Source organism: Manis pentadactyla, chromosome 2 (assembly GCF_030020395.1).
Source record: "Manis pentadactyla isolate mManPen7 chromosome 2, mManPen7.hap1, whole genome shotgun sequence".
NCBI lineage: Eukaryota > Metazoa > Chordata > Mammalia > Pholidota > Manidae > Manis > Manis pentadactyla.
In genome coordinates, this window is record NC_080020.1 from 220,535,960 (window position 1) to 220,557,119 (window position 21,160).

Genomic DNA, 21,160 nt, shown 5'->3' on the forward strand with positions numbered 1-21,160 from the left:
GTAAGTGAGAGGGAAGCCTTATTGTTTGAAAAGGTTAGCTTTTTACTTCTTTGCATATTTATGCCCTGTGGCTTCTATGCCCAGCATTTGTCTTGAGGTATCTTTACCACTTGGAGGAGTTATGATACTCGGTAAATTTGATATGAGGCACGAATTCTATTTAAGGGTTGTAATTAGGAAGGAAGAAGAAAAGCTATAGAAGTAGCAGACGGAAGAAAACATGGGAAGATTGATTATTTCTTTGACATATCTTCTTGTAGAGTAACTTCAGCATATATAGGTTTTCAGCTACTACTTAAATTGCGCACACACATTAACATAATAGGAGTATAGTTACATAACCAAAGCATATCTGTAATTACCAGCCATCTCCAGTGAAACCAAGAAAATCATTAAGGCACCTTAGGCATTTGTGAAAACTTATCTATGATATGGTGGATATTGTCCAACTGAACTTGAACAGTCTGAGAGAAATCAGACAAATTAAAACAACCCATTCCTGGGGAATGTTCACATCCCTTATGTTCTTTTAACAGTAAATAGTCTGTAGTTGTAAGAGTTTGGAGCGCTACAATTTGCACTTCTCCAAATTCTTGGTTGAGTTCCAACAGTATAGATCCAGTCAAATTTGTTGTTTTACTGTATGCACAGGCCAGCTTAGATATCTCCTTCCTCATTCCCATGGAAAGTCCAGGAACTGGTGGGATGAGTGCATCTACAGCTGTAGCAGTGCGTGGATCTTTGTTGGGGTTTTTTGATGATCATCTTCTGGCATGAGTCTTCCAGAGAGTGCAGATGTTGGAAGTTCTTTTTCATATCGTATCTTAGTTCATTTTCGGGGTAGCCCAATTAGGCTTTGATCCTCTGTATAAACACAAACAGACCCTTTGCCTACACTTTTATATGCCCTTTATACCCTTGTGTAGAACTCATTGGAGGTTACCACACAGGAACTGCCCTTTTTTTTTTTTTTTTTGCTTTGTTTTTGGTATCACTAATCTACACTTACATGACGAATATTATGTTTACTAGGCTCTCCCCTATACCAGGTCTCCCCTATAAACCCCTTTACAGTCACTGTCCATCAGCATAGCAAAATGTTGTAGAATCACTACTTGCCTTCTCTGTGTTGTACAGCCCTCCCTTTTCTCCTACCCCCCCATGTATGTTAATCTTAATACCCCCCTACTTCTCCCCCCCTTATCCCTCCCTACCCACCCATCCTCCCCAGTCCCTTTCCCTTTGGTACCTGTTAGTCCATTCTTGAGTTCTGTGATTCTGCTGCTGTTTTGTTCCTTCAGTTTTTCCTTTGTTCTTATATTCCACAGATAAGTGAAATCATTTGGTATTTCTCTTTCTCCGCTTGGCTTGTTTCACTGAGCATAATACCCTCCAGCTCCATCCATGTTGCTGCAAATGATTGGATTTGCCCTTTTCTTATGGCTGAGTAGTATTCCATTGTGTATATGTACCACATCTTCTTTATCCATTCATCTATCGATGGACATTTAGGTTGCTTCCAATTCTTGGCTATTGTAAATAGTGCTGCAATAAACATTGGGGTGCATCTGTCTTTCTAAAACTTGATTGCTGCGTTCTTAGGGTAAATTCCTAGGAGTGCAATTCCTGGGTCAAATGGTAAGTCTGTTTTGAGCATTTTGATGTACCTCCATACTGCTTTCCACAATGGTTGAACTAACTTACATTCCCACCAGCAGTGTAGGAGGGTTCCCCTTTCTCCACAGCCTCGCCAACATTTGTTGTTGTTTGTCTTTTGGATGGCAGCCATCCTTACTGGTGTGAGGTGATACCTCATTGTAGTTTTAATTTGCATTTCTCTGATAATTAGCGATGTGGAGCATCTTTTCATGTGTCTGTTGGCCATCTGTATTTCTTTTTTGGAGAACTGTCTGTTCAGTTCCTCTGCCCATTTTTTAATTGGGTTATTTGTTTTTTGTTTGTTGAGGCGTGTGAGCTCCTTATATATTCTGGACGTCAAGCCTTTATCGGATGTGTCATTTTCAAATATATTCTCCCATACTGTAGGGATCCTTCTTGTTCTATTGATGGTGTCTTTTGCTGTACAGAAGCTTTTCAGCTTAATATAGTCCCACTTACTCATTTTTGCTGTTGTTTTCCTTGCCCGGGGAGATATGTTCAAGAAGAGGTCACTCATGTTTATGTCTAAGAGGTTTTCGCCTATGTTTTCTTCCAAGAGTTTAATGGTTTCATGGCTTACATTCAGGTCTTTGATCCATTTTGAGTTTACTTTTGTATATGGGGTTAGACAGTGGTCCAGTTTCATTCTCCTACATGTAGCTGTCCAGTTTTGCCAGCACCACCTGTTGAAGAGACTGTCATTTCGCCATTGTATGTTCATGGCTCCTTTATCAAATATTAATTGACCATATATGTCTGGGTTAATGTCTGGATTCTCTAGTTTGTTCCATTGGTCTGTGGCTCTGCTCTTGTGCCAGTACCAAATTGTCTTGATTACTATGGCTTTATAGTAGAGCTTGAAGTTGGGGAGTGAGATTCCCCCCTACTTTATTCTTCTTTCTCAGGATTGCTTTGGCTATTCGGGGTCTTTGGTGTTTCCATATGAATTTTTGAATTATTTGTTCCAGTTCATTGAAGAATGTTGCTGGTAGTTTCATAGGGATTGCATCAAATCTGTATATTGCTTTGGGCAGGATGGCCATTTTAACGATATTAATTCTTCCTAGCCACGAGCATGGGATGACTTTCCATCTGTTAATGTCCCCTTTAATTTCTCTTAAGAGTGACTTGTAGTTTTCAGAGTATAAGTCTTTCACTTCTTTGGTTAGGTTTATTCCTAGGTATTTTATTTTTTTTGATGCAATTGTGAATGGAGTTGTTTTCCTGATTTCTCTTTCTGTTGGTTCATTGTTAGTATATAGGAAAGCCACAGATTTCTGTGTGTTGATTTTGTAACCTGCAACTTTGCTGTATTCCGATATCAGTTCTAGTAGTTTTGGGGTGGAGTCTTTAGGGTTTTTTATGTACAGTATCATGTCATCTGCAAATAGTGACAGTTTAACTTCTTCTTTACCAATCTGGATTCCTTGTATTTCTTTATTTTGTCTGATTGCCGTGGCTAGGACCTCCAGTACTATGTTAAATAACAATGGAGAGAGTGGGCATCCCTGTCTAGTTCCCGATCTCAAAGGAAATGCTTTCAGCTTCTCGCTGTTCAATATAATGTTGGCTGTGGGTTTATCATAGATGGCCTTTATTATGTTGAGGTACTTGCCCTCTATTCCCATTTTGCTGAGAGTTTTTAACATGAATGGATGTTGAACTTTGTCAAATGCTTTTTCAGCATCTATGGAGATGATCATGTGGTTTTTGTCTTTCTTTTTGTTGATGTCGTGGATGATGTTGATGGACTTTCGAATGTTGTACCATCCTTGCATCCCTGGGATGAATCCCACTTGGTCATGGTGTATGATCCTTTTGATGTATTTTTGAATTCGGTTTGCTAATATTTTGTTGAGTATTTTTGCATCTACGTTCATCAGGGATATTGGTCTGTAGTTTTCTTTTTTGGTGGGGTCTTTGCCTGGTTTTGGTATTAGGGTGATGTTAGCTTCATAGAATGAGTTTGGGAGTATCCCCTCCTCCTCTATTTTTTGGAAAACTTTAAGGAGAATGGGTATTATGTCTTCCCTGTATGTCTGATAAAATTCCGAGGTAAATCCATCTGGCCCGGGGGTTTTGTTCTTTGGTAGTTTTTTGATTACTGCTTCAATTTCGTTGCTGGTAATTGGTCTGTTTAGATTTTCTGTTTCTTCCTGGGTCAATCTTGGAAGGTTATATTTTTCTAGGAAGTTGTCCATTTCTCCTAGGTTTCCCAGCTTGTTAGCATATAGGTTTTCATAGTATTCTCCAATAATTCGTTGCATTTCCGTGGGGTCCGTCGTGATTTTTCCTTTCTCGTTTCTGATACTGTTGATTTGTGTTGACTCTCTTTTCTTCTTAATAAGTCTGGCTAGAGGCTTATCTATTTTGTTTATTTTCTCGAAGAACCAGCTCTTGGTTTCATTGATTTTTGCTATTGTTTTCTTCTTCTCAATTTTATTTATTTCTTCTCTGATCTTTATTATGTCCCTCCTTCTGCTGACCTTAGGCCTCATCTGTTCTTCTTTTTCCAATTTCGATAATTGTGACATTAGACCATTCATTTGGGATTGCTCTTCCTTTTTTAAATATGCTTGGATTGCTATATACTTTCCTCTTAAGACTGCTTTTGCTGTGTCCCACAGAAGTTGGGGCTTAGTGTTGTTGTTGTCATTTGTTTCCATATATTGCTGGATCTCCATTTTGATTTGGTCATTGATCCATTGATTATTTAGGAGCGTGTTGTTAAGCCTCCATGTGTTTGTGAGCCTCTTTGCTTTCTTTGTACAGTTTATTTCTAGTTTTATGCCTTTGTGGTCTGAAAAGTTGGTTGGTAGGATTTCAATCTTTTGGAATTTTCTGAGGCTCTTTTTGTGGCCTAGTATGTGGTCTATTCTGGAGAATGTTCCATGTGCACTTGAGAAGAATGTATATCCCGCTGCTTTTGGATGTAGAGTTCTATAGATGTCTATTAGGTCCATCTGCTCTACTGTGTTGTTCAGTGCTTCCGTGTCCTTACTTATTTTCTGCCCAGTGGATCTATCCTTTGGGGTGAGTGGTGTGTTGAAGTCTCCTAGAATGAATGCATTGCAGTCTATATCCCCCTTTAGTTCTGTTAGTATTTGTTTCACATATGCTGGTGCTCCTGTGTTGGGTGCATATATATTTAGAATGGTTATATCCTCTTGTTTGACTGAGCCCTTTATCATTATGTAGTGTCCTTCTTTATCTCTTGTTACTTTCTTTGTTTTGAAGTCTATTTTGTCTGATATTAGGACTGCAACCCCTGCTTTCTTCTCACTGTTGTTTGCTTGAAATATGTTTTTCCATCCCTTGACTTTTAGTCTGTACATGTCTTTGGGTTTGAGGTGAGTTTCTTGTAAGCAGCATATAGATGGGTCTTGCTTTTTTATCCATTCTGTTACTCTGTGTCTTTTGATTGGTGCATTCAGCCCATTAACATTTAGGGTGACTATTGAAAGATATGTACTTATTGCCATTGCAGGCTTTAAATTCGTGGTTACCAAAGGTTCAAGGTTAGCCTCTTTAGTCTCTTACTGCCTATCTTAGCTCGCTTATTGAGCTGTTATATACACTATCTGGAGATTCTTTTCTTCTCTCCCTTCTTGTTCCTCCTCCTCGATTCTTCATATGTTGGGTGTTTTGTGCTGTGCTCTTTCTAGGAGTGCTCCCATCTAGAGCAGTCCCTGTAAGATGTTCTGTAGAGGTGGTTTGTGGAAAGCAAATTCCCTCAGCTTTTGTTTGTCTGGGAATTGTTTAATCCCACCGTCATAGATATATGTTGTTTTGGGAGGAGATTTCCGCTGCTCTACTCGCGCCGCCATCTTCTGCCCCTCCCCCTCATTTGGTTTTTATACATGATTTATATGTGGATACCACATTTCTCTCTTTATTATTATTATTTTTAATAAAATGCTGAAGTGGTAGGTAGATACAAGATAAAGGTAGAAAACATAGTTTAGTGTTGTAAGAGAGCAAATGTAGATGATCAGGTGTGTGCCTGTAGACTATGTGTTAATCCAAGCTAGACCAGGGCAATAAAACATCCACGTATGCAGAAGATTTCTCTCAGAACGGGGGGGTGAGGTTCTAAGCCTCACCTCTGTTGATCCCCAATTTCTCACCTGATGACCCCCCTGCGACTGTGCCTGTCTTAGGTTGTTCCTCCCTTGAGGAATCTTACCCGTCTCTGGCTAACCAGTCATCTTCCGGGGCCATACAGGGAAAAGTAGAGTTGGTAAGTGAGAGAGAAGCCTTATTGTTTGAAATGGTTAGCTTTTTATTTATTTGCATATTTATGCCCTGTGGCTTCTATGCCCAGCATTTGTCTTGAGGTATCTTTACCACTTGGAAGAATTATGATACTCGGTAAATTTGATATGAGGCACGAATTCTATTTAAGAGTTGTAATTAGGAAGGAAGAAGAAAAGCTATAGAAGTAGCAGGCAGAAGAAAACATGGGAAGATTGATTATTTCTTTGACATATCTTCTTGTAGAGTAACTTCAGCATGTATAGGTTTTAAGCTACTACTTAAATTGCGCACACACATTAACATAATAGGAGTATAGTTACATAACCAAAGCATACCTGTAATTACCAGCCATCTCCAGTGAAACCAAGAAAACCAGTTAGGCACCTTAGGCATTTGTGAAAACTTATCTGTGATATGGTAGATATTGTCCAACTGAACTTGAACAGTCTGAGAGAAATCCAACAAATTAAAACAACCCATTCCTGGGGAATGTTCACATCCCTTATGTTCTTTTAACAGTAAATAGTCTGTAGTTGTAAGATTTTGGAGCTCTACAATTTGCACTTCTCCTATTTCTTGGTTGAGTTCCAACAGTATAGATCCAGTCAAATTTGTTGTTTTACTGTATGCACAGGCCAGCTTAGATATCTCCTTCATTCCCATGGCAAGTCCAGGAGCTGGTGGGATGAGGGCATCTACAGCTGTAGCAGTGCGTGGATCTTTGTTGGGGTTTTTTGATGATCATCTTCTGGCATGAGTCTTCCAGAGAGTGCTGATGTTGGAAGTTCTCTTTCATATGGTATCTTAGTTCATTTTCGGGGTAGCCCAATTAGGCTTTGATCTTCTGTATAAACGCAAACAGACCCTTTGCCTACACTTTTATATGCCCTTTATACCCTTGTGTAGAACTCATTGGAGGTTACCACACAGGAACTGCCCTTTTTTTTTTGGTATCACTAATCTACACTTACATGACGAATATTATGTTTACTAGGCTCTCCCCTATACCAGGTCTCCCCTATAAACCCCTTTACAGTCACTGTCCATCAGCATAGCAAAATGTTGTAGAATCACTACTTGCCTTCTCTGTGTTGTACAGCCCTCCCCTTTCTCCCACCCCCCTATGGATGCTAATCTTAATACCCCCCTACTTCTCCCCCCCCTTATCCCTCCCTACCCACCCATCCTCCCCAGTCCCTTTCCCTTTGGTACCTGTTAGTCCATTCTTGAGTTCTGCGATTCTGGTGCTGCTTTGTTCCTTCAGTTTTTCCTTTGTTCTTATACTCCACAGATGAGTGAAATCATTTGGTATTTCTCTTTCTCCGCTTGGCTTGTTTCACTGAGCATAATACCCTCCAGCTCCATCCATGTTGCTGCAAATGATTGGATTTGCCTTTTTCTTATGGCTGAGTAGTATTCCATTGTGTATATGTACCACATCTTCTTTATCCATTCATCTATCGATGGACATTTAGGTTGCTTCCAATTCTTGGCTATTGTAAATAGTGCTGCGATAAACATAGGGGTGCACTGATCTTTCTCATACTTGATTGCTGCATTCTTAGGGTAAATTCCTAGGAGTGCAATTCCTGGGTCAAATGGTAAGTCTGTTTTGAGCATTTTGATGTACCTCCATACTGCTTTCCACAATGGTTGAACTAACTTACATTCCCACCAGCAGTGTAGGAGGGTTCCCCTTTCTCCACAGCCTCGCCAACATTTGTTGTTGTTTGTCTTTTGGATGGCAGCCATCCTTACTGGTGTGAGGTGGTACCTCATTGTAGTTTTAATTTGCATTTCTCTGATAATTAGCGATGTGGAGCATCTTTTCATGTGTCTGTTGGCCATCTGTATTTCTTTTTTGGAGAACTGTCTGTTCAGTTCCTCTGCCCATTTTTTAATTGGGTTATTTGTTTTTTGTTTGTTGAGGCGTGTGAGCTCTTTATATATTCTGGACGTCAAGCCTTTATCGGATGTGTCATTTTCAAATATATTCTCCTAGACCTGTGATTCTTAAAGCTGGTGTTAGGACCAGCATTGTCATCTGAAAACTTGTTAGAAATGCAAGTTCTTGGGCCCCGTCCCAGATTCTCTGAACCAGAAACTAGGGATGGGCAATCTGTGTTGTAACAGGCCCGCCAGAAGAATGTTATGCACACACATCACACTAATCTTGGGTGTGGCAGTGAAAATTAGTTGCTAACTTTAATTTACATGAACTTCTTTGAATTTGATCAATGTGGTGAATTATAGGAAAAGGTGTTGGCTCAGGCAGTCCACCCAGATTTCAAAATTACCTAATCAGGGAGTGACAAGTGAAACTGTCATTTAAGGGTCAAGATTTTTCGGGGAACATGTGAGAACAGGTAAATGTTGATAGAAGTAGATGGCTTCAGTCTCAGAGGATGATAGGTGGTTACAGTAAGGTGAACTAGGAAGTGAAGCAGAAAGCTGTCCGATTCCCCACTTAGATGTGTTGGTTCTCTCACCCAGTTGTACTAGGTGTTAGGAATACTGTGTTGCAAAAATCTTTGCTTTCATTGAAGTGTGTGAGGTCTCCTGCAGAGGCTTGAAAGGAAAAACCATCATAGGGGAGAACCAGTTTGAAGAGATGGTGAGAAGATTGAGGGAGCATTCAGTGAAGACACTGAAGAGAAAAGGAAGCTTAAAACATTTGTTGTTGTCTATAGTCTTGTTGTTTTATAGTGATTTGACATTTTGAGACCATGTGTTTAGTCTCCTGGTGTTCTTTTGTGTTTGTCCGTCTGTTCTTACTGCTGCCCTTGGCCCTTTTCCTTGGAGGTCATGAAGCTGTAAGCTGGTGCTGCTCATTAATTTGTGGGATTCAAAATGGTATTTCATTTTGGAACTAGTCCGTTTATACCATGGGGGAAATTAAGATGGCAGTATTTCAAGGATCATTAAGCCACTATAGACATCATGTTTAGCCCATCTCTGATAGACTGACATAACATTTCATTTAAATCATTTTGCTTTTGCAGGTAGCAAAATCAATTGATCACTTCCAAGTTAGTAATGTTATTGAGGACTGATTTATTGGAATTCACCGATTAAGGAACTTTTAAATTAGTTTCATGGTATCTCTAGTGAACCTTGGTTGTAGAATTTCTGTTAAGTAAGTTTCCTTGGACTTTCTTTAATAGTGAAATGAGCAAAGGGAGGCAATTTGAGAACTCACTATAGAACATATTCAATAATTTTAATTCTCAAATGGCCACATGGGGATAATAGAATCATGTGATTTATCTTATTGTGGGTGCAGTGATTGGAGATGGAGCAAACAAGGCTCAATAGACTAGCCCAAAGTTCTCTCCACCTGGCAGCCTTCTATATAGATGCTATGCTATATTAACTTAATAAATGGAAGGTTTTGTCCCCTACAGGATTAACTGGAAAGCATAAGCAATTGCAATGTTGAGTAGTTAGTTTATTGGCAATTGATGTCTAGAGATGGTCACCACAGCCTCTTATACACTGTTCAGACACATTTGACTATGTGTATGTTATATGTTTATCACACATTTTGATATCCTTTGATAAAATGTTTTACTTGGCATATCTGTATTGGAATATTTTCCAACATCCCTACACCTGGATACACACACACACACACACACATATATACATATATCTGATTTTAGTTGCATAAACAAGGCCCTTTTAATTTTCCTTGTGGTTTCCTAACCAGGAAGTTTAATTCATGGTTCATAAAATATAACATAAGCCATAACATTTAAGTGGTGGAGTATGCAATGACATTTAAATGAATTGCATTACATTTTCCACTTCTATCTCTAAGTTGGATCCTCATGTTACTGGCCATTATGGACTCCTCTGTTTCTTCAGGAGCCAAGCTCTTTTTTGCTTACGGGCCTTTGCAACTACTCTCCTCCCGTTCGATTATTCTCTTCCCTCAAATTTTTACAAGGTGGATTTCTTCTCATCTTTTGGGGCTTAGCTAAACCTCCTCAGACATTATTCTCAGGCTACCCTAATCTCTTCCCTTCTCTATCACATGATCCTATTTATCCTTCATAGAAGTTATGACTCTCTTGAATTATTTATTTAGTTCTGTATATATTCTCCCACTAGAATATAAATTACAAAAAAGCCCTTATCTGTCTTGTGCCTAACTCAATGACTTCTTTATACTAAGTGGTGAATAAATAATTGATAACTAAAGGAATATAAAAAAGAAGCTATGGTGCTAAATAGAATCAGTGAAAATGAAGTAGTTAGCATTATCATTTACTTGATGATAAAATAGTGAATCAGAAAATTTCAGGGGGGTTGCTTAAGATATTATAGTCATTGAAGGAAAGAACTCAGACCTAAATCCAGAGATGGGAGAAAAATTTGCTAGGGCAGTTAGTTACATTACTTAGTATTTATTGATTTTATGTATCCTGTCATTGTAACCACTGCATCCAAATCATGTAGTTATTATCTTTGGATTCTCCTTAGTGTTGGGCCAGTTTTAACTTGCTGTATACCTTAAACTTACAGAATATTATGTGTCAAATTTATTCACTAAAAAAATTAAAAATACATAATAGTAACTATAGTAAAATAGCTACCTTTACTCGGCACCTACTGCGTGCCATGTACTATGCAACCAGCTCTCCAGTCATTATCCATAATGAGAATGTCAACTACTTGTAGAGCCATTATAAGATTAACTAAAACAAGGTATGCAGAAGATCCTAGACCAGGTGATTATGTATGTGTGGTTTTTTTTAAATTCAGTATTAATATTTCCTTTTGTCACCTTTCAGTCATCAAATACTTATTGAAAACTTACCAACTATGTGACCTTGGGCCGATTATTCAACCTCTCTGTACCTCAGTTTCCTCTTCCCTAAAAGGGAAACAATAATAGTACATAATAATAGTACTACTTCATATCAGGACTAAATGAGTTAGTAAATGTAAAGCACTTAAATACTGCCTGGCATGTATTAAGTTATAGCACTGAAAAATATTGACTATTACTATTTTCTAGCCATATAAAGAAAACTGTAGAACTTTGCTGAGAGACATAAAACATTTGAATATGAGATTAAACACATTCCTAGAAGATTATACTCAGTGTCATATCTTTCTAAATTAGTGTATAAATGAGATGAAATTTCAATCAAAATTCTGAAGAGTTTTTTAATAATTGAAACTGGTGAAAATAATTCGGAAGGGTATAAGGTCAGCCTTGAAAATTTAGAAAAAATAAATAGAAAGAAGGGGTTTGCCCTGCCAGTTACTGAAACAATGAAAAAAAATGTAGTAATCAAGACAGTATGGTGCTGGCAGAGGAGAAAAGGAAAAAATACATGGAATTATTTGGAATCAGAATTAGCAAGCCAATGTTAGAAGTCAGTATTGGATCAGAAGACATTTCAAATCAATGCAGAGAGAATGGATTATATAAAATGGTCTTGGGACACTTGGCTAATCACTTGGAAAGAAATTGGATGGTTACTTTGTACTTTATACTAAAAAATATTCCAAACTTATTGAACACTGAAATATAAAATATGAACCCATACCATCCACATCCACCATAGCCGTCCCAGCCCCTGTGCTGGTACACCCCTCCTTGTTTCTTTTCCTGTGGCTGCACAGGGGCCAGTTAACTGGCCAAAGAGCATATTACAGCCTTTGAGGAAGTTTCCACTCGATTTAGCAAAGATGGCACAAGCACCATCACAGAAAGGAATTTGGAGCTTTGGTCACCAGGTCAAAATGCAACAAAAGCAAATTAACTGTATGGATGATAAGGCCAATCATATATGACTGTCATGGCTAGACACCGATGACAAGTTGGAATAGCTAACATTTATACAGCACTTGTGTACTGAACAGTATATAAGTATTTTATATTTATTAATTCATTTAGTTCTCATGTGAGGTAGTATGATTATTTTCCTCATTTTCGGACAAGGAAACCAAGTCCCAGAGAGGCTATGAAATTTGCCAAACATCACACACTTGGTAAGTGGCAAAGCCAGGCTTCCAACCCAGGCAGTCTGGTCAAGAGTCAGTGCCCTTAACCACTTTGCAACACTGCCTATCTAAGAAACCAAAAGATACGGACAATGAAGAAGAAATCAGTGATGTTTAACAAGAATGGCAGAGGTTACATCAATGCAGGAAAATTATGTCATGTAATTGCAAAGAGGAGAAGATCTTGGCATGAGGAAATTGATAAATCGGAGAAATACATATTTATGGAAAGGGACCAGTATGAAGACATTATGCAGTGATGATTACAAAGATGAAAACCCCATTTCACTGTCTTTTCCCCCTAAAAATATATCAGATTGACACTTTTTAAAAGAGTTCTTTCCTTCTGTTTCTCTACAGCAAACTCCTGTCAAAGATACCTTCTGTACATACACAAGACAAAATCCACATGTATTAGTTGATGGTCTTTTTCCCAAAAGATCAAACTATACAGCTGTTTACAATATAAGTACTTACGATAAATGACAAGGAAATAGGAGGCTCCTTAAATTCTTCTGTGAATGATTTGTACACTGACTTGTTTTCATGCAGCTTGGTAACTGAACATAGTCAAACCTCAAACCTTGAAGGGCCTTATAGACAGTATTAATGATTTAGACTCTCCAGATGACAAGGGGAAGCCACTGAAAGGTGTTTAGCTAGAGTACTGCCATCATTTGATTTGAGATTTGAAGATTTCTCTCTGTGTACTCTCAGTTTCCAAGGGGATAAGAGTAGAGAGAAGACCTATTATGAGACTGTTGCAGGAAACCCAGTGGGAGGTGATACTACACAGAAAGAGGTGGACAAAGTTGAGGTGTATTTTGGAAGCAGAGTTAACAGGACTTGTTGGCTAATTGGATGTGAAGAACAAAGAGAAACCAAGAACGGCTCCTGGTGTTAGGACTTGAGTATTTGGTTTACGATTGGTGGCTCCATCTACTGAGTGAGGAACAGGTAGGAAGAATTTATTTGAAACAGTTGGAGAACAGAACAAGAGCAGACATTTTCTAAGTGATCATTCCCAAACTTAAGGTAAAGGATATTAAAATTGAGGTATATGTGTAAATGTTACCAGATTTATAGAGGAAAGTGTTAGGAAAAATAGATCCTTTCTTCCAGTCTGCACATCAACTTGGTTGAGTTTATTGCTTTGATTAATCTAAGGTCTGTGTTTCTTTTCTTAGGTAACCCAGGATTTTCTGCCTTTTATGTGCCATTTGCAAAGGCTTTGTACTCAGCAATAAACAGACGCTTTCCAGTTTGGGTTATCAGTCATGCTGGGCATGCCTTGGCCCCCAAAGACAAGAGGATGCTTACAAGCTTGGATGGTATGTCTTTATTAACATCTACTTTCCTTTATAGTGAGTTGGGTGCTAATGTTTCTGGAAAGTCTGATAAGATTAAGAATTACTACACCAATGGAAACCTCTGCTTGTGGCATCAGTCCTATGATACCACATTTTGGTAATTTTAGGATTTTGAGAGTTGTTTTAACTCTTATGTAGGTAATCTTCTATAAAACTTGGGCAGATCAAACAGTTTGTCTGGAACCTGCCCTCTCTAGTAACCACCTAGTAATTGACTATTTATTAATCAGGCACTATATTTTCAGGGTGTGCTAAGAGGAATGGTGGAGAAAAAATATTATAGGTCATGGTCCTTATTCTAAAGAAGCTCTCACTCTAACACTTAGAGAATGAGTAAGCGATAAACTCTCATCTGATCATGTGAATACTTCAGGAGTAAACAAAGGAGAGAACACAGTATGGGTTTGAATAGACTTTGTAGAGTAGACGAGTTTTGACAGTTGAGTAGAATTTGGATTTGAGGGGTGGAGGTGGGTGCATAGGTATAACAGGCGAAAGGAGTAGCCCAGCAGGGAGAGAGACAGGAGGAGTGTTAGCGGGTGGGAGGAGCCCACCTGGGGGGCAGCGAGGACTCTCATATTCCACATGTGGTAGGCTGCTGGAAGCCTTTCCCTGGAGGGAGTAGTACCATAGACATGCAAATTACCTGCTTTTAATTTATGAGAATTCTAGCATGTTCACTCTTCTAAAAAATGAAAAATGAGAGGAAAAAATAAAATTAAACTTCTCTGTAGACATTCCATTCAAGGGCCATTGTCTTCTGTTATGAGCATCTTCTTGTACTTACTGAGCAATAATAGGGAAACCATGTGTGGGTAGGGAGAGGAAAAGGAGCAGGTGATGTGGGAACTCTGTATACTAATCTGTTCTGATTTTCTATAAATCTGAAGCCATTCTAAAAAATAAAACCTGTTAATAAAAAAGTGTTGGAATTTAAAAATATTACATTTTACATTTTATCATTATACTAGTCAGCCAGAACAGCCGTTAAGAAAAACACAGACTAGAAAGCTTAAATGACAGGAACTTATTTTCCCACGGCCCGAAGCTGAACGTCCGAGATCGTGGTTTCATCACGGTCGGGCTCGGGTGAGAGCCCTCTTCCTGACTTGCCATTGGCTGCCTTCTTTCTGCGTCTTCACGACAGATAAGAGAGTGGGAGAGGGAGAGCCTCCACGAGCTCTCTGCTGTCTCTCCTTACAAGGACATTAATCTCGTTATGGGGGCCCCACCCTCAAGACCTCCCCTACCCCAATTAATCTCCCAAAGGCCCCACCTCAAAAATACCATCACACTGGGGGTTACGGCATCTTCATAAGAATTTTAAGGGACAAAAACACTCAGTCGGTAACAGTCATGAATGGGAATGTTACGTTTTGGCATTGTAAATCTGATCACAGGTATAGGTCAGCATATATAGATGACATTGCACCTGAGCATACAAGTTACCTCTTAGGCATTTTTTACTCAATATTCAAGTTTTAGTAGCAGCCTTTGGTCCATCCTCAGAAGTATTAACCAACAGTTTTTAGGAGGTGGTCCTTTGAAGCCTTGATCCTATTGAATAGTGAAGGAAAAGTTTCTCTTCCAAGTGAAATTTCTTTCCACATACATGAACATATGCAGGTGTGCTAAATTTGTAAGAATTCCTTTATTTGAGGAAGTGGGTGACCATTAAGAGGTGATTCCTGTTTTTATCCATATCCTATTTTTGGCTGTTAACTGGACCATATGGCCAAGACAGGATAGTTACTGGAGAATTTAGGAAACAAAGTCCCCCTCGTGAACCAGAGAAGATAACTCTTTCGTTCCGAAGTTAGTATGGAATTTGGTTCTCTTTTCTTTTCCCTTCTGAAGCCAGAGCTCAAACTCTTCATGTATCATCTCACCAAGAACATCTCAAGCCCCTGGCTCTTGACCTCTCCTCTTAATTCGCAAATGCAGTAGTGTAGCTCAGCTTCCTGAAATGTTAGTTCTGGTTCCAGAATCCTGTGAATTTTAAATTGACTTTAACATCAGATGCCAACTCTTGAGAATGGAATTTAAGCCTCTTATTTTCCTTAGTTCCACTTTCTCAATGTAATCATTTTCAAGTACCTGCTAGGAATTTCCCTCTTTGATAACATTTAGGGAAAAATAACACCTGTGCTTAAACAAATCTTTTTACAGTTACATTGTTTATTGTTAGGTAAAGTCATCACCCATACTAACTGTGTCTTTTTAAGGCATCACACATAAGATTGCCTTTGTTTTGGCAAACTGTCTACTCTCTGCTAAAACAGTTTCCACTCTTAGTGTCCAAGCTTTAGGTAAACAAGGTCATCCAGACTTTGTTTCAGTACTTCAATAGCTTAGATTTCTTCTACTACCACCTCTACCTACTTTATCTTTTTTACTTCCCTAATTATCTTCTATTTAGCATGACAGATCTACAAAGTCAGTGCAGTACTTATTATAATTTCATTTAGAATTATAGCAGCACAGATTCAGTGTAATCCTTATATAAAATCCTACCAAAATTCCAGTAATATTTTTCACAGAAATAGAAAAAAAATCTTAAAATTCATGTGGAACCATGAAAGGCACCAAATAGCCAAAATAATCTTGAGAAAGAAGAATAAGAAAGTTTCACACTTCCTGATTTCAAACTATGTTACAATGGTAATAATCAGGCAATATGGTACTGACATAAAAAAATGAACAGAACAGAGCAGAGAGCCAGAAATAAACCCACACATACAGGGTCAGCTAATCTTTGACAAGGATGTTAAGAGTGCGCAATATGAAAAGGATAGTGTCTTCAATAAATGGTGTTGGGACAACTGCTGTCCACATGCAAAAGAATGAAATTGAAACCTTATCTTACACCACACACAAAAACTAACTTGGAATTTTTAAATACTTAAATTTAAGACCTGAAACCGTAAAACTCTTTGAAGAGAGCATAGGGAAAAAGCTCCTTGACTTAGGTCTTGGCAGTGATTTTTTTTGGATATGACACCAAAAGTAGAGGTAACTAAAGCAAGAATAAACAAGTGGGACAGTACCAAACTAAAGTGCCTATAGAGCAAAGAAAACAACAAAATAAAACAGCCTGCAGAGTGAGAGAAAATATTTGCAAACTATGTATTTGATAAGGGAATAATTTCCAAAATATATAAGGAACTCATGTAACTCAATCGCAAAAAACGAATAGCTTGATTTTAAAATGGGCAAATTTTTCCAAAGAAGTCGTAAATGGCCAACAGGGATGTGAAAAAAAGCTCACATCACTAATCATCAGGGAAATGCAAATCAAAACCACAGTGAAATTCACCTCACTTCTATTAGGATCGCTGTTACCAAAAAGAAAAAATAACAAGCATTGGCAAGGGTGTGGGGAAAAGGGAGCCCTTGTGCACTGTCAGTATGAATGTAAATTGGTGCACCCACCATGGAAACAGCATGGAGGCGCCTCAGAAATTAAAAACAGAAATAATCATATGATCTAGCAATCCTACTTCTGTGTATATATCCAAAGGAAGTGAAATCTGTACTCCCATGTTCACTGCAACATTACTTGTGATATATGGATAATTCCAAGATATGAAACAAGTGTGTGTTGATGGATGAATGGATAAAGAAAATGTACACACACATATAATGGAATATTATTCAGCCATTTAAAAAGAAGGAAATCTTGCCATTTATAACAGCATGGCTGAACCTGGAGGATATTACGCTAAGTAAAATAATCCAGACACAGAAAGATAAATACTATATGATGTCACTTATATGTGGAATCTAAAAAAGTCAAACTCTGAGCCAGAGAGTAGAACGGTAGTCGCCAGGAACTGAGGGGTGGGAGAAATGGGGGAGATGTTGGTCAAAGGATAACAACTTTTCAGTTGTAAGATGAGTAAGCTCTGGGATCTAATGTACATCATGGTGATTATAGTCAATAATAATGTATTGTGTAATTGAAATATGCTGAGAGAGTAGATCTTATGTGTTCTCACTATAGCAAAAAAGAAAAAAGGTAAGTGTTCCCTCAGTTCCCAGCCTTCTGGTGGTAGCTCCCTCAGGTAGGAATGCCTGCGTGCTCACCCAGGCACACATCACCAGTAAGGAGCTCCACAGATGTTTCCCTCACTGGCGCCCTGTTTATGGCTGGGCTGGCTTTTGTGGTTATATATGATCACAGGACCCACTTTAGCAAGAAACTATCAGGGAACTTTGACGAATAAGATTATCACTCACAGTTCCTGGAGGATACATTTGGGGGTGGGGTAGGGCACAGACTTGGGGCTCTGCCTTTATCAGGGTCCTAGGGTGGGATGTCTAGGGTTTGGCAGGTTTGATGTTTATTGGCTGATTTAAAGCATAAGAACTGGAATTAGGGAGTGGGCAGGGAGAAGCGAGCCACACCGGCAGAAAGCTCTCTGGGGTACCCAAGGCTTTCTGGGGACCTTTACGGGTGGAGGCAGCCTAGTTCTTTAGCTGGTGGTTTTGCTAATAGCTGTGCAGTACACCTGTGGCAGTGTGTTTATTCAACGTGGTGTCTTTTGAAGTGGATGCCTAGTCAATCAAAAGCTTAATGTCAGGCACTCAACCCTGCACTGTGTGAGGTGATGGGTGTGTTAATCCACTTGATTGTGGTGGTCACAGTGTATGCTTCTATAAAATCATCACATAAAAACAATTATGTTGTACAACCTAAATATATATAATTTCTATTTGTCAATCATACTTAAGTAAACCTGGGAAGAATTTTTAAAAATGGATGATGGTATATATGGTCTTATTATATACTATTCTCTGTACTTTTATGTATATTTGAAAGTTTCCACTATTGAAAAAAAAGGTTTTAAAGAAAGAAGAAGAACTATAGAATCTTAGAGCTAGAAGCATCTACATCAAATCCCACCTTGCACCTTTATTTTTCAAGGACGTAAAGTAAGGTGCAAGAGGGCTAAATGGCCTTCAACTAATGAGTAACAGGACCTAGACGAGAGGCCAGCTCTTTTGATGCTGAGGTCAGTGATTCTGGTCCTGTTGGTAGGTCACCTCAGGTGGCTAGTGCAGAGTACTGATGAGACCAAGTTTTCAGATTTAGTTACTCTTTGAGCTGATTTTCAGATCAGACCTTCCATGGTCACAGGTTACCCTGGTCTGTGACCTTTTCCTGCTATGACTTGTAAGGGGGCAGGGTAGGTGGAGTATTGATGAAACAGTGCAACTCATGGCAAATGCTTGTATAAACACCTCAAAGCACCTCTTTTCATGGTGTCTTTTTCTGTTTATGTGTATATGTATCCCTCCATTAAGGCAATTTACTTGAGAGCCTTTTACACCTTGCTTAAAGACTAGGGTATGCTTTAAAAGGTAAGTAAATATTGATTACCTAACAGTAAAAGATTTTAAGAGCACTAGTGAAGTGAAACTGAATATACAGATTTTATTTCCTTGATTAAAAACATCTATTTCAGCACCACTGCATTGAAAGGTGACTGAAAGTAAGTAAATCATATGGCAGATATTTTGCTCTACTGTGAAATATTTTTAAAGGTACATCTTTGTTGTTCTAAGTTATTTCTCCATATATGCCCAAAGAGATTTTTGGATTCAATGCTGTATGTAGTTTTTCCTGCTTAAAATGTGCTTTTCCTATCTTATGTTGTGTTTGGAAAACAGAGGTGTTAAAAGGATTCTTAGAAAACAGGCTTGTTTAACATGCTAAACCTTCCAGAGCTGCCAGCTTACTGTCCTGTTACCTTAATTCTGGCAAGAGAGGAGATAATCCAAAGACAGAGGGCACTGGGCAGTAGTGGACATACCCGAGGCTACCCAGTGAAGGATAATAACATTGTTTGTCGTGCTCAGACTTCATGGTTCGCTAACATATCTCATTCCTACATTCTTACCTTGGGAGAAAGGCCATCCCTAATTGAGAGAAACTAGTATTGAATTACTTAATGGGAGCAACGTCCAACTCAGTTATCACATAAGCCCTTAAGTCACACTGAGGACGAAAGCAAACATTTGAACAGACTGTGAACTTTGAAAGCTGAAAACAGATTCTAGAGGTGACCCTAGATGAGGGGGTTCTCAAACTTTGGCATGCACCAGAGTCACCTGGAAGATTCATTAACACAGATTACCAGGAGCCACCTGAGTTGCTGATTCAGTAGATGTGGGGTGGGACCCGAGGATTTGCATTTTTAACAGGTCCCAGGTAATGCTGCTGGTGGCCCTGGGACCACATTTTCAGAACCACTGCCATTGATCTTCACCAAGCAAACACTGGAGAGAGAAACAATTAGAAAGTATCTATTATGTGTTTTAATTTCTTGGAATGTATTTAATTCTTGTTCTAAATTGACATCTTATTATTTGTAACTTTGACTATCCTTATTGCTTAGGCTGCTTGTGTACTATTGAATTAATAACCTACTAATTAGAGACTGGTTCCTTTGCTACCTAATGGGAACAGTGCCATCTAGAGGCATTAGCCCAAAGGGCCACCACAGGGCCAAAGGAAGCTGTGGTTTCCAGGGAGCTTGGAAAGGTAACTTACCATCATGGAGGATTTATTGACATTGGCAACCTACTAGGTTATTATGGGCGGTACTTCAGAAGTATACAAAGAAACAAATTCCAGTCTCTGTCTTGCAGGTTAGGGGCGCTCCATTTGTGTTGTGAGTGGCCCAAAAGTTCTATGAAAGGCAGGTGAGGAGGCTCTGGGCCTCACTAGGACTCCCATTGAACCAGAACAGTTCTGCTTTCATTGTTTCCCATATCGGAGGTTATGTTTGCAAATGCTTGCCCTAGTAGATTGCTTTGGATAAGCAGGACAGATATATTATTCGTCATTCAAGACTATTGTTCTAAGTAGAGCTTTTCCGACATGCAAAATATGTGTGAAAAATGTGTAATCATTGAGGGAAAGGACATAAACTATAACCACACATCAAATGTTGAAACTATTTTTTCTTCATATTAGCACATGTTAAAATTATGAACAGTTGGAAATAATATTCTAGTTGCACCACATTATCACAGTCATAAATTGAGTATAATTGGGAGAACAGATGTTCACCAATGTCAGGAAGGGGTAATTCCAGGAAAAAAAAAGCGTGAAAAGAAAATTTGAGGAATTAGAAGTATAAACTCTTTCTGGCTTTAATTTAATGTAGAGTCAGCTTACTTGATGGCAGATTCATTATCAACTATTTTAAGTAATTTGTTCAAAAAGTGTAACATAAAAGCTAGAAATCTTAGTGGTTTAGTTTCAGCTGATAAAACATTACCCAAAAAAGTTACACAATCTTTCAAATAATGATGAATTTGGGTCATGCTTATCCAAAGAAACAATACACCACTCCCACTGCAGCCCTCAAACAGAAAGGAGGAGAGAAAAACCAGTAGGGCTTTCTCTTGCCAGGATGTGACTGGCGGAGGACAGTGGAGGTAAAGTGGAAAGACTAGATGGGCCCAGGGCAGGAACAGTCAGTCAGTCAAATCTTGGGGCTCATAGTCCCTAGAAATAAACAAAATGTCTCTGTGAACAGGTGGGAAGAATCAGAAAACCAAACGGCAGAACAAGGAGAGGACTTAAGGATCAAGCCTATCATTAGAGTCTCAGAGAAGACAAGCCGGGAAGTAGGGAGAGTCGCGTTCCAGGGGCGTCTCTACACAGACGGGTCGGCGCCCCTCCCCTGTCGACCTTTAGATACCTTCTCCCTGCTCACCCTGCGGAGTCCTGACTCCTTGGCCATGTTCCCTGTCATCCTTAATCTAGTTTCAACCTTCCTTTCCAACCTTATTTGTTCCAGCTCCCCCTGTAACCACTGTGTCCAGAATTACACCTCACTCTT

General features: G+C 38.9%; 1 protein-coding gene across 3 annotated transcripts in view; it reads left to right on the forward strand.

Moving 5' to 3' along the window:
* Window positions 1-21,160, forward strand: part of LDAH (lipid droplet associated hydrolase) — a 108,783-nt gene that overhangs the window by 22,750 nt on the left and 64,873 nt on the right. For all 3 annotated transcript variants that reach the window (XM_036881730.2, XM_036881729.2, XM_036881731.2), the window contains one exon: window positions 13,122-13,265. In XM_036881730.2, coding sequence (XP_036737625.1) covers window positions 13,122-13,265 — 144 coding nt within the window. The remainder of the gene's footprint in view (window positions 1-13,121; window positions 13,266-21,160) is intronic.